The 12,500-nt window shown below is 48.1% G+C and overlaps 6 protein-coding genes across 7 annotated transcripts; 2 read left to right on the top strand and 4 right to left on the bottom strand.

Annotated features, from left to right (window-relative positions):
• Positions 1 to 321: 321 nt before the first annotated feature.
• PV09_09120 (uncharacterized protein) lies at positions 322 to 2,276 on the top strand (the record flags this gene model as incomplete). The annotated part of the gene is made up of 6 exons (XM_016363116.1): positions 322 to 532; positions 586 to 706; positions 762 to 774; positions 829 to 1,181; positions 1,233 to 1,287; positions 1,333 to 2,276. The coding sequence occupies 6 exons, from the start codon at positions 322 to 324 to the stop codon at positions 2,116 to 2,118; spliced, it is 1,539 nt and encodes a 512-aa protein (XP_016209036.1). The 3' UTR covers positions 2,119 to 2,276.
• On the bottom strand, positions 2,194 to 3,942 carry PV09_09119. 2 transcript variants are annotated; one of them, XM_016363114.1, is made up of 4 exons: positions 3,471 to 3,942; positions 3,325 to 3,362; positions 2,381 to 3,253; positions 2,194 to 2,327 (listed from the first exon to the last, which is right to left on the bottom strand). In XM_016363114.1, the coding sequence occupies exons 1-4, from the start codon at positions 3,558 to 3,560 to the stop codon at positions 2,291 to 2,293; spliced, it is 1,038 nt and encodes a 345-aa protein (XP_016209034.1). In that variant the 5' UTR covers positions 3,561 to 3,942; the 3' UTR covers positions 2,194 to 2,290. The 2 variants fall into 2 exon arrangements, with proteins under 2 accessions (XP_016209034.1, XP_016209035.1); XM_016363115.1 differs by having other exon boundaries at positions 2,381 to 3,362.
• Positions 3,943 to 6,735: 2,793 nt separating this feature from the next.
• On the bottom strand, positions 6,736 to 7,593 carry PV09_09118 (uncharacterized protein; the record flags this gene model as incomplete). Its single annotated transcript, XM_016363113.1, has 2 exons — positions 6,736 to 6,936; positions 7,288 to 7,593. 2 exons carry the CDS (start codon positions 7,591 to 7,593, stop codon positions 6,736 to 6,738), a joined length of 507 nt encoding a protein of 168 aa, XP_016209033.1.
• A 42-nt stretch (positions 7,594 to 7,635) lies between these two features.
• Positions 7,636 to 8,627, bottom strand: PV09_09117 (uncharacterized protein; the record flags this gene model as incomplete). The annotated part of the gene is made up of 2 exons (XM_016363112.1): positions 7,636 to 8,504; positions 8,555 to 8,627. 2 exons carry the CDS (start codon positions 8,625 to 8,627, stop codon positions 7,636 to 7,638), a joined length of 942 nt encoding a protein of 313 aa, XP_016209032.1.
• Positions 8,628 to 9,245: 618 nt separating this feature from the next.
• PV09_09116 (uncharacterized protein) lies at positions 9,246 to 10,339 on the bottom strand. Its single transcript, XM_016363111.1, has one exon. The coding sequence runs from the start codon at positions 10,287 to 10,289 to the stop codon at positions 9,642 to 9,644; it is 648 nt and encodes a 215-aa protein (XP_016209031.1). The 5' UTR covers positions 10,290 to 10,339; the 3' UTR covers positions 9,246 to 9,641.
• Positions 10,340 to 10,385: 46 nt separating this feature from the next.
• On the top strand, positions 10,386 to 12,373 carry PV09_09115 (uncharacterized protein). Its single transcript, XM_016363110.1, has 2 exons — positions 10,386 to 11,171; positions 11,221 to 12,373. Exons 1-2 carry the CDS (start codon positions 10,520 to 10,522, stop codon positions 12,174 to 12,176), a joined length of 1,608 nt encoding a protein of 535 aa, XP_016209030.1. The 5' UTR covers positions 10,386 to 10,519; the 3' UTR covers positions 12,177 to 12,373.
• The last annotated feature ends 127 nt before the right edge of the window (positions 12,374 to 12,500 follow it).

Here is a 12,500-nt window from a genome sequence, read left to right as displayed (position 1 = left end):
GCATCTCTGCTGGCGATCGCCCACCATGAGCAAGTCGCGTTCATCCCAGTCTTGACTCCGCGCATAGCTCCCCCTGTACCGTTGTAGCATCGAAAACGCCAAAAGCACGGGATCCCGGCCCGTCTGCAAGCGAGGATAAGTACAGAGTAATTGGTCTCTCCTCGATCGAAAGCGGATATGGCTGAATCCACCTGTTGCTGTCGTTTAAACGTCTGTCGTGCTCCGAGTATTTGGGATCAAATCAATCGACGAGCTGCCGCTACAAACTTGCTGATTCTGCAACCGCAATCGCTCAGAGTCTTAGTGTAGCAACTTTTCAGCATGTCGCTGTGGTTCAGCATTTCTTTAGCTGCTTTAGCACTGCTTTTTTTGAAGTTTGTAGCCACGACAGTGTACAGACTGACGCTTCACCCGTTGGCGAAGATTCCCGGTCCCAAACTCGCGGCTGCAACATGGTGGTATGAACGATATTTTGATCTCTACCTCGGAGCACAATTCTTTAAGCAGATTGGAAAATTGCATGAGCAATATGGTTGGTGGAATGCTGTTCATTAGCAAAATCACAAAGGCTGATCACGGAGTCAGGACCGATTGTTAGGATTAATCCAAATGAGGTTCACGTTAATGACCCCGACCTCATCGATACCGTGTATCCAGGTGGATATAAAAAAGTGAATAAAGATCCCTACTTGATGAGTCAATTCGGGTGAGTTTCATAACATCTGCGAGTGGGAAATCACACAGCTCAACGGACGCAACAGAATGCTACATAATGTACAAAATCTGTGTGTTGTAGTCGCACGCTGCCGAAATGCTAATAAGATGTAGACGTCTTTTCTATCCATCGATCATGACGAACATCGCCTTCGTCGCAATGCGCTCAATCGGTACTTCTCCAAAGCAGCGGTAGCGAAGCTCGAGGACTATATCAAACAGACTTGCGAGAGATTCGCCGACAAGCTTCTAGAATACCGTAACACCGGCCCGCTCACAATCTCAGCGGCATATTCCAGCTTCACTACCGATGTCATCGCAGAGTACTGCTTCGGAAGAACGTTCAACTTTCTGGGGCGCGATCGCTTCTTGCCGAATCTGCAAGCCGCGAATGACGCGATGGGTGCTATGATCCCTGTTTTGAGATTGTTCCCATGGCTTCATACAGTTATGAGATGGATACCACAGTGAGAGCTGCCCTGATAGCTCTTGTAGAACCTCTGCTCATCGATCTTCAGGGAACGAATGCTCAAGATGAATCCCGGCATGGCCGATTGGATTGGGATGGAAAACGTATGCTACCGAACCATCAATGCGGACTGAAGCTAATTCGGCCAGATTTGCAAAAAGTCTGTTCAAGATGCAAGGGCACGTTTGAATGATGAAAAGATATCGAAGGGATACTACAACGTCATCGATGAACTGCTACGGTCAAACCTTCCTGAGCAAGAGAAGACAGATGAGCGACTACTTCTCGAAGCTACAGTTCTTGTGAACGCTGCGACCGAGACAACAGCATGGGCATTGTCGCTTTGTACTTTCTATATCTACCATAACCGCGAGATCATGAGAAAGATGAGGTCGGAGCTCCTGGCCGTAGCCCCAGACAGAAATGTGCCACCACTGGCAAAGCTCGAAGCGCTTCCATATCTCAGCGCAGTAATAATGGAAACACTGCGACACCAATTCGGCCCTGTTAGCCGTTTACCACGGATATTCCCTGTTGAAGCCACCCATCTCCATTCAACTTACAAAGGCAAGCCCGTTGACTATGTTATACCACCAGGCTACGTCTTATCTATGACATCCATTTACATTCATATGAATCCAGACTTATTTCCGAATCCACATGCGTTCCTTCCGGAACGGTGGCTTGATGGGCAAGGGCAGAGGAATCGGGAGAAGGAAAAGTATTTACTGACATTTTCAAAAGGAACCCGAATATGCCTGGGGATGAATTTGGCTTACGCTGAACTCTACTTGTGCCTTGCTGCTGTCATTCTGAGAGTAGGCGAGAACATTGAGCTGTTCGAAACGACAATAAAAGATGTCACTCCTGAATACGACGCGTTTGCTATGAGGCCCTACAAAGAAAGTAAGGGTATTCGGGTCATCATAACTTGATAGTGAGTGAATGCGAGAGGAGAAAGATAGAGACAATGATAAGAAATGGGGAGAGAGAGCACTCTAGCTGGGGATGTCATTCTTGTGTAAATCATCAACATCAATATGCGGACATAGTTTTACACTGTGGTAATTACTTTGTAAATGTAAGCGATTCGCCCTGCGTTATGGCTCATTTTGTTCGCGGTTTTCGTCCGTAGACGACGTAGCTGCACACGCAGTCAGCAAACTGAATGAGTCAGAAATGTGAGACTGTGCTTACAAAAGGTGATAAAAATTAATCTCCTTCATTGCCGTTCGAAAATGAGCGTTTAGAACGGACGCCTCCTCGAGCGTGTATCCAAGAAAGTGTGTCAAGATGCGCAAACTGATACCATCAAGCCCATCATCCAGAGACGCTTTATAGTAGCGGCCTATCTCCTTGAGTTTCGGGTCCTTCGGCCACGTTCCGACTGGAATTTGGTAGACGAATTCCTTGACGTCTTCGAATCCTGCCTCTGTGACGAGCTTCTTCAGCAAAGGGCCTGGGCTCGCGCTAGCACCTGTTTTCCCTTCGCAGGTTCCCATCATAATTTTATGCCATTTCGTCACCCAGTTCTCCGACTCGTCTACTTGACCGTTCGGAAGCCTTGGGGCGTAGTCATAGTCCTGGAATTCGACCCAGCCGCCTTCCTTGAGATTATCGAAGCTCTGCGCCATCAATTTCGGCCAGTCCCGTATCGAGCCGGCAAGGAACTTCCCATGGATGTAGTCGAACGGTCGTGAGAACGTCCAGGTTTCCTCCATATCATCTATTTCAAAAAAGACATTCGGTGGCACCCAGTCTGCTTGTGTTGGAGACAGATCTATGGCTTGGATAGTTGCAGAAGGATATTTATCACCCATATCTATTGCCCAGATTCCCGTCCCGGACCCTAGCTCAAGGACGCGCCCGGAAAAATCCTCGCCCAGAGGAGCCAGATGGAGTTCACCATTCAACTGCATCAAGTAGATGTGATGGAGAATATCGAGTCGATCGCTCTCTTGCTCGTCGTTTGGCGATAAATATTTACCATCCTTGTACGCATGGTATCGCCGCCCATTCTCATAGGTATGAGCAAGAATGCTGGATGAAAGGCTAGTTGTTTCGCTCTGGCTAAGTCGTAAACGTCAATCATAAATCCAGATATATCAAGCCCCCACCGTTGATTTCGTGGAGAAGCATACCCGTCGCCGAATGTTGAGTCCGAGTCTTCTCGGTTTGTCTAAAGAAAAGATTAATAGACGAGCAAGACGTCAGCAAGAGGTCGCGAGGGATAGAACGTGTTTCAGGGTAACAAAACCGATTGTTGCAGTCTAGATGTCTATCTCACCTCGATGTCTACTTCGATCGCGTCTTGTTGGTTGTTGGAAGGTCCGCTTGCAGCGTTCCCATCAAGCTGATGAGCAATCTGGTTCGCCATTTCGAGGATAGTCAGCCACAGGGAGTCGGCCTTGGTGAATGCAGTAACGGCTTCGATATTATTTTAAAGCCCGTTCCTGGTCAAAAACCATCCCAGGGCCCGTCAAAGCCAGGAGTTTAGATCGTCACATGTAGATGTTGTGTCCTGATGCTGAGCATAAAAGCTGCAGACGTTGGAGGATGAAGCTCAACTCAGTAAGCCCCAACAAAACGAGACAGTTCTTGTATGACGACGGTGCAGAATGCTGTAGTCCCTCCTTGACTTCATCTTTTGGGTATTTCCACCTTGCGAAGCGACCCTGTTGATTGCATGCGGCAAGCCAGGGAATGCGGTTGGCTTTTCCAACGATGGCACACTTGAATCAGGCCAACACCCAAAACCACTTCGGATTGGAGGATGATTCGATCGAAGCTGGGGGTGTCCCGCAAATGCGACACGTCGGTCACAAGTCCACGCCATTGCCGCATACAAAGATGGAGAGGGGCGTTGCTCTCCAGATGGTACGATTTATAATCTACGGCTGGACGGATGCTAACTCCTCCGTTGCAATTGTCGTTGGTTTCGATCGTGCCAGATCTGCTGCCTTTCGTACAGCGAACGGAAGTTTCCGAACGACCAGGAGGGTCGCACAACCTAATCTAAGCGGGACTTTCTGTGGACAGATACCATCCATCCGGTCACCGGTTCCGTCCAATGATGCAGTGCTCAAAAGTGGAAGGTGTCCAGAGCCGTGGATAGGCCGTTTTGCGAATCTGAGCCGGCCGGAAGCACTCGAAGCTGCCCCGTGTCTTGGCAGCGTGGGAGCGAGATGCATCCCTTTGCACTCTGCGCTTGAAATGCTGCTGTATGTTATGGAGGTACTCTGTCCGTCATCCCAGAACTATCCTTCGGAGGGCTGGGTATGAAATGGTGCATATACGCGAATCTACAGCTCGTCACGATTGGACTGAAGGAGTCGAAAAGTCTTACAGTTGGTCTGCGCATGAGTGAGTTTTCTAGACAAGCTGAATCCCTTCCACCCTGGCTTTGAAAGGGGCGGAAAAGGACAAAAGACATGCTTAGTACACGCAAGAAGCACTCTTGGAATTCTGTTGAGCGAACTCGCGCAATCACTTTCATGCCTGGCCAAATCAAAAAGAGCAGAAAAGATTCGCCATCGTGTGGCCAATCCAGTTCGAAATGCCAGGTCGACGTAGCTTGAGATTCGCAGATTGTCCGATTATTGGGCGTGCATGCTTGCTCCAATACGAAAGTTAAATTACCACTTATGAATGGTTTTATTTTCTTTGGTCTGTTCCTCCAGAAACCCAAATTTGTTAATTGATACGTGTATATCAAAGACAGCATACTGTTGGAAGTTCATTCTAGATAATGAGTCAAGGCAAGACGAGTTGGTCTCGGCTCAATCCACATTGTAGGTGATTTTGTCCGAGATGATGAACAGAGACGATTGTTCACATCACGATATCCGTGCCTAACGATGAAAACTGTTTGAGCTTCAAAATTTTCAACGACACTTGATCCCTCCACAACGTCCACATAAACTTTGTGACCTCGAGGCTGTTGTCTCTCGTAGCTTTCGCCCATTAAGGCTACCTTCCGGCAGTCCTCACCACCCCCAAACATGAAACGTCATCAAACCCTAAATCACGATGTGCAATTAACCTAGCTAATGTAATCATCACGTTAGCGCCCGCTGCCTCCCCAAACGACGGTGATAAGGCTTATCTGCCTTGTCCCTTGCGGGGATCGTCAACCTCTTGACTGTCGTAGCACGATGATCCTTGAAGCTGAGTGAGATACGAGAAATTGCGTAGCTGCTCCTGCTCGTCGAAGAACTCAGATCTCTTAAATACCAGCGTTGCTTCGTCGTCATGCTGGAGATGACCAGAAATTCACGTCGCTCTGCGGGCGATGCTGGTGCCTTATCCGCCGCCGTCCAGACGGCCGCCGTTCTTTCTTCTTGCAATCACGGCGATTTTCGTTGTCCTTTCGTTTCATACTCTGTACTACGGTCTCTACAACCCGTCCATTCTGCTGTCAAACAATCCACCTGCAAACAGCCCGCGACCATGGCTCATCTTGACAATATCGCAAGCTACTCATATGCAGAAACGACATATTATTCGTAAAACCTGGCAAAAGCTCTACGCGAGCACCGGACACTTCGATTCACGGTTCGTGATCTCTGACCCTGGTCCGATTTGGCATCCTTTCATAGAGCAAGAAAATGCCACCTATGGTGATCTGATCATGCTTGATCATGAGAATGAGGATCACAAATGGGCCAACACGGTGAAAACGCTCGAGGCGTTCAAGTATCTAGTCTCGCATGGCATGCCCTACACGTTTGTCTCGAAGATGGATGAGGATTCCTTCATCGACGCAAAAACGTTCTGGGATGTGTGGCTGGAGCCGCGTATAAGGAGCAATAGCGTCAAGGGCACCTACATTGGCCGTAGACTACAGCACGACTATCCCTTCATATATGCAAGCGGTCAGCTCTACACATTCAGCTGGGACATGGTCACAAAGCTTGTCGAGCTCTTCGAGGGAAACCGCATTGACGATGAACATGAAGATGTCCTTCCCGCTCGACTTCTCTACGAAGGGCACGTACGCTACAATCTGACCGTTCTTCCTCTTAGGGTAGCTTTTGATTATTACGATGATCAATCCCGCGGCGATGGCACAGCCTGGGCGCCAGATGGCTTCCCTGTGGATGATACGTTGTATCACGCGGTCGCTGCCGGCAGCTTGAATCCGCATCAACTCAAAGATGACGAGGTATATTTGCGTGTGGCTGCTTGCTATGACGAGAACGGCCTCAAGTTGAATGAAACTGTGGATTGGAGCAAGTACATGGAGGTTCAAGCTGGATACTGAGATACCAGAGGTCTCGTCACTCCATGCTCGAACTCTCTGATCAAAACGAACGCGTATGTTGGCTAAAAATCGCAATGGAGGCCTTTGATGAAGATAACGGACACGTCGACCTATTTCCGGTTAGATATCTTGCGCATGATTCATATTGAAATTGATGATATAGACTGACTGTGTCAAAATCCCTTAGGACTTCTCTGCTTGCACTCCGCAATCCGAGCCACCACGATCTTCTGTTATGCAGTCGTATCCTTGAATACACTACGCCGTAGGACAAGAGTGCAAGGTTAGCTTAGTACACAATAGCCTCGGATTGCACACTTTTTCCCATAACAGCATTGGAGTGAAGAACGTTGTCATTCTTGTTACCACCTTTCGGTCCGTCATTTGCAACGGCTTCTGCCACTGTCCCAACACCAAATACGATCACAATCTTGAAGGGTTTCTCAATGTCTCTAGGACTGAGCGGACAATTGCCATCAATATCCACATTCTGGCATACATCGAGGCATAACCACACGGAGCAAGAGGATTGAATTCCGAGACAAAGGTTTCAGAGATATCTCAGACGAGGTTAGTGTTAAGGAATAATGGTAATTTTTTTTCCTACTCCTGACACTGCAAAGTATGAAAATATGCTCGTCACTACCAGTCCGCAAGTGTGCCGCTTTGGTCAGAAGAGCGAATGCCTTTCCAACATTACCTGATATAGATCCTACTTAATTCATGACTTATTATGATTGATCCTCGGAATTTCAGGTATTTAAAACGACCTGCTTAGCCAAAAATGGTCCAAAAAAGTTGAGCGAAGTCAGCCTGGCAGTTCCGACAATTTGGAGCGGACCGGCAGTTCTGTCCTCCCTTCCATGCTTTCCAGCTCTATTAGCGGTTGCTTCGCAATCGTATAATCGTCTCGTTTCGTCGCGTCCAGCTCTGGCTTCTCATATGGGACAGCTATATTCGCCGGTTCATCCGGCACCGACGGCGCCCGTCTTCTCCAAATCAAAAACGCGATCAGCACGCCGAGAATGGCAAGAACGCCAATCACTGCTCCAGCAATCCAATCCTTTCTTGGACGCTTAGAGCCTGTGCTGGTTATGGAGGATGGAAGAGTGCCATTCGCGATTGTGGCTTTCACCGCGAGTGTCATGTTAGTTGATGTGACAGGCGTGGGGATTGCATTCTTTATGTATCAGTTCTCCCAGCCATTCGCGAGGCTTGGGTCGTAGCCAACAGCTATACAACCATCATACACAAAGCAAGCTGCGTAGCATTCCTGTAATGAGTCTGCGTGCAACGCCCAAATGTTATTACCCTGCTGACCTGTGTTACAGTAGACAACAAAATTGTAAGTACCATTGCCCACTGGGCCAGATGTGCAGTCATAAGGCACATCAGTTCCATTGGTTACGAAAAATTGAGCACTATGTATGACATAGCTCTCCTCGGAGTCAGGTGCATAAGATGAAGGAGTCAATTGAGCTGCGCGGCCGTCCTTGAGGTAGCAATTGGCCCAGCCTGCCTTCAAGTCTGGATTGTATGACACTCCCCAGCAAAGCGGGTGGCTTTGTGCGCACAGGTCGATGCATCCTTGGAAGCTGGTTGCGTGGCTGGGACAAGACGAATTGCCAGTTGGGCAGTAATCTGCGCTCGCAATATCCATACCGCAAATGACGGTGAAGGGCATGTCGTTGTATGTGGTATGAGTGCTACCATTGATGTATCCGCAGTCCGTGTCGTAGCCATTGGTAAGCTGTGTAATTGGACTGACGGCAGCGGAATGTGTGTGTCCTACATCAGGGCTGGTTGAATTGAGTGCGCTGGTGAAACCAGATCCTTTCAAGGTGCAATTTTTGGTTGATACTGCGTATGTGACACCATAACATATCCTAAACTCAGAACACCTGTTTATACACGCATATACGTCGTCGTCAGTGTAATATACCGGGGGGGAAAAGTCTCCGGCAGTAGAGTCTATATTGGTATTGCAATATAGATCAAATGTGAGGTCATTTGGAGTCGTGTACGAGGTTCCATTGCAGCTCGTGGCATCGCGTTCAACTGGAGTGAGATGAGAAGTGATAAAGGCTCTTAATGTGAACAGGACTAACTCAGGATATTGCTTTGTACGCTCACTATGCACAGAAACAATGCGGGGAGCCACTGCTTCGAGGGTCCTATCATGCCTCTGGCATTAAATCGAAAATTTCCGATATGAGCCTTTCATCTGTTCTCTTAAAGAAATTGCAAAATTTTGAGAGACTACTGCGGTATTTTAAAAGGGCTATACGGCCATTGTCAGCCAGGCGCCCTCATGCGGGCGTCTCGTCATCTGACTCCTCATCGATTCCCTCTCATTCCTGCATAATCAATAGGGTAGGACAGCATTGTCTGAGGACTAATATATTGGTTCGAGGCGCGAAGGTTAGATAGCTATTCGCTGGACTGCACGGTGGTAGCACCGTAGACTAAAACTAGGCACACGATCAGGCTAGCGTTGATGCTTCGCCCCAAGCGGAACGCACAAAGCCTAACGAGAATAGTTTGCTCAAGTGGCGTGTTTTTAAGCGGTTTATTCCAGCCGCTTCCAGTCTGAAGATGGCCGACGTGACTCTTGCATTAGATTGATTTGATGCTTGCGGACTGACATGTCGATTGGTTGTCATTGTGTGCGGGGTCAGGGTCGTCAGATAGGACATACAGGCAGAGATCTGTTGCCCAAATATTAATTGAGATTCAGCTAAAGTTGGTTGAAATGCGCAGGATCAACAACATTCGCTATTACACTCTGTTCAGACACCTGCTTCGTCATTTTTACGATTGACTTGCTGCTGCTGCGTGTTCATAATGCTGTAGCACTAGTAGCTATTGCAATGGTAGGAAATTCCTCTTGGAAGAAGACGACTTGGAATGCTTGGATTGTCCGTTGCCTTCGGTTTGGCCGACTGATCTATGAAGTCATCGTACTCAATATGAAAAGACCAACTCAAAATCCTCTGCCATAAAGGAATACTAGAAATTTAAGAGCCCAATTCAAACCAGAAGTTTCATTCATCACGTAAATTGCAGCGCATGGGCTGGAATCTTGATCTGCAAGATGTTCATTCCAGGACGTTGGATGTGTCCTTCTCCGATCAAAGCAATCAAAGCAAGGCCTGTTCGTGGTCTCAATGAATTTGCACTAGAGGCCGAACTGCCTCATGACTTGTTTCGCGCTGCCTTTCTTTCGTTTGCCCTTTCCCTTCGTTCTTGTCGTTTGATTCTTTCCTTTCTCTCCGCTCTCCTTTCCCTTCGAACATCTCCTGCCTCTCCAGTCATGCTCTCTTTCTTGTCATCAACTTCGACTAGCCAGTCTTCTTCGCCCTTTTTGTTCGCGCCTTTATAACCCCACCTTGGAACCCATTCGCCGCTCTCTTCGTCGTACACCTTGTTTCCTTCCTTTCGCTTTGCAGCAATACCCTTCTTTGCGGCGAATCTTTCCCATTTCGTGGGTTCTTTTGGCTGAGGGATTGGTTTCTCTCTGGGCAGCGGTGTTGTCGGTGTCGGCAGAGTTATCAGCACACCCTCTTGCGTCGATTTGATGGGACAAGTGGTGAGGAGCTGATTTATGAGACCTTGGGCGCAATCCCGCGCAGCAGCGTCAATATCGGAATTTGTGTGATTCGCGGGCAAGGGATTTGCATCGTTGCAGAGAAGATTTCCCAGGTCAAAAGTGAAAGGTATGGGCTTGGAGACCGACACTGAAGGTCGAGAATGCGTCTCGTCGGCGATGGTCATGGCAAGCTCGGACTGAATCTGGCCCGTGGGCGATTCGAGGGAAAGGTCGGCCATTTCGGCGTCTACCATGTTTGTTCTTTGGTGAATGTTGACTGGATTTTCACCATGCGACGGTGCACATGGATTTGAACTTTTTTTGCGGAGAAATTCCAGATTGGGAAAAAAATATCGGCGGTGGAAAGCTCCGATATTGGGTTCGTCTCAATTGAGCTTCGCAACCACCCTACACACAAACATCTTCTTTCATCTACGCTCATTCAATCGCATTTATCCCGTCATCGCGATTAAGAGAGGCGAAAATGCCTCCATCGCGATGTCTGCATTTAACGCCCTTGCGTGGTGCCATTGACAGCGCGTTATGCTCGAGGGGTCCGCGATGTCAATCTTCCCTCGGTTCCGCACACTATTTCTCGACCTCATCAACCAACAGTTACCCATCGCCGGGACCCGCTAAAGGCGTGAGAACTTTGCGACTGAAAAAGAAAGGCCCGCCACAGAAGGCAGCTAGACCGCCAGAACCGGGTGAAAGGAAAGCATTCCGTAAACGTATCGTGCTCAGCAACACCAATGCCTTGCCCGTAAAAGCCATCGCGCCTCTGAGCGCAGACGCAGTGAGCGTTGACAAATCAGAGGTATATACACTGTCTCCAGACATCATAGATCGATTGCGCGCAGTAGAGGCATTCAAGACAAAGCAGGGATGGTCTTTTTTTCACACTCCCGCAGTCCTGATGACCAAAGAAAGCAGGGCATTAGGAAAGGAGATGGACGGGATCAGTGGGGAACATCTGAATGACCAAGATGCGGAGAATGCTTCCAGGAAGATAGCAATCAAGAAATCGAGTAGGAAAGTCATTGTGGGAGAGAAGGGATCAGGAAAATCGGTCCTGCTTCTGCAGGCGATGTCGATGGCCTTCCTTCGTGGATGGGTTGTTATCAATCTTCCAGATGGTAAGCTTTGATTCCATGTTCGACGAGGAAGAAAATAACAACGTTTTAGGCCGCGAACTTGCGAGTAGTCATACGGCCTTTAGTCCAATTCATGGCACCTCCCCAGTTCAATACGCTCAGCCAGCCTACACCTCAAAACTACTCAAGCAAATTCTGGATGCTAATGAAAAAGTTCTCCAGAAGCTTTTCATCAGCGAAAAACCTAAATTTCACCTCCCTATAAAGGAGGGTATGTCTCTTGCTGGTCTCCTAGAACTCGGCATGAACGACCAGGATCGTGCTTGGGCTGTCTTCCAAGTGTTCTGGCGTGAGCTTACAAAGACGAACTCATCCATCAATGCTGCGGCTGGTGAACGCCCACCCGTGCTCCTGTGCTTGGATAACATGTCGCACGTGATGACTGAATCCCAATACAAAGTCTTGAACGACGCTGGCAAATTGACTTCTGTGCATGCGCACGATCTTGCCCTTGTCAATCATTTCGCTCAACATTTATCCGGCGCAGCCCAATTTCCAAACGGCGGTATGGTCCTAGCAGCAACTTCAGCATCAGATGGCGCAAAAGCTGATGCCATGTGTGTTGGTATCTCCATAGCCGAAACACGGCAGGCACTTACTTCAGGAACTCCAATTCCTCCAGAAGCCATATCAAACTACTCAAAGCTGCAATCCCTTTCCCCGGACAAAAATCCCGATCCTCTCGCACTCTCTAATTTCCACTCTCCGTTCGTCCCCATCGACGAACGTGTTCTCTATACCTTGGATAAAGCCGACGTTATTCGGCTCGCAGGATTAAACCACGCAGATTCAACAACATTGATGAAGTATTGGGCCAAGAGTGGTATGTATAGAGGCTCTGTCCTTCCTTGGAACGTGGACGAGGCGAGAGCGTTGAGTGGAGGCGCGATAGTTGGAGAGCTAGAGAAGAAAGTCGTAAGGTATTTACAGAGGGAACCGATGGTGCTGGAGGGAGAGACAGGAGGGAAAAAGATCAGGGTCCATTGATCTTCGTTCTTCGCATAAAAGGGGAAAATAGAAATGTTACCTGTACAGTACTATACATTCTATTGACGCATATGGTGCAAAAACATAGGTATGGAAAATGTTCTATTTACTCTTCAAGAATTCTCCCTTCGCAGTTTCTCCAAGATCATATCTTCGTGTGACGAATAAAAAGAAACAAGTCAACAGCTAGAATGGACATCCTATTCTTTCGCTCCTTTTTTTTTTAACTTTTTTGCCTTCTTTTTCTCATTTATCATTGAATTTGTCCTCATTGCTCTCTGCTTAAGTGAGGGCCCGGCCAGACAAAATAAAAAGTGGTTAATA

Source organism: Verruconis gallopava (assembly GCF_000836295.1).
Source record: "Verruconis gallopava strain CBS 43764 unplaced genomic scaffold supercont1.54, whole genome shotgun sequence".
Lineage (NCBI taxonomy): Eukaryota > Fungi > Ascomycota > Dothideomycetes > Venturiales > Sympoventuriaceae > Verruconis > Verruconis gallopava.
This window is presented reverse-complemented; position numbering and strand designations above follow the sequence as displayed.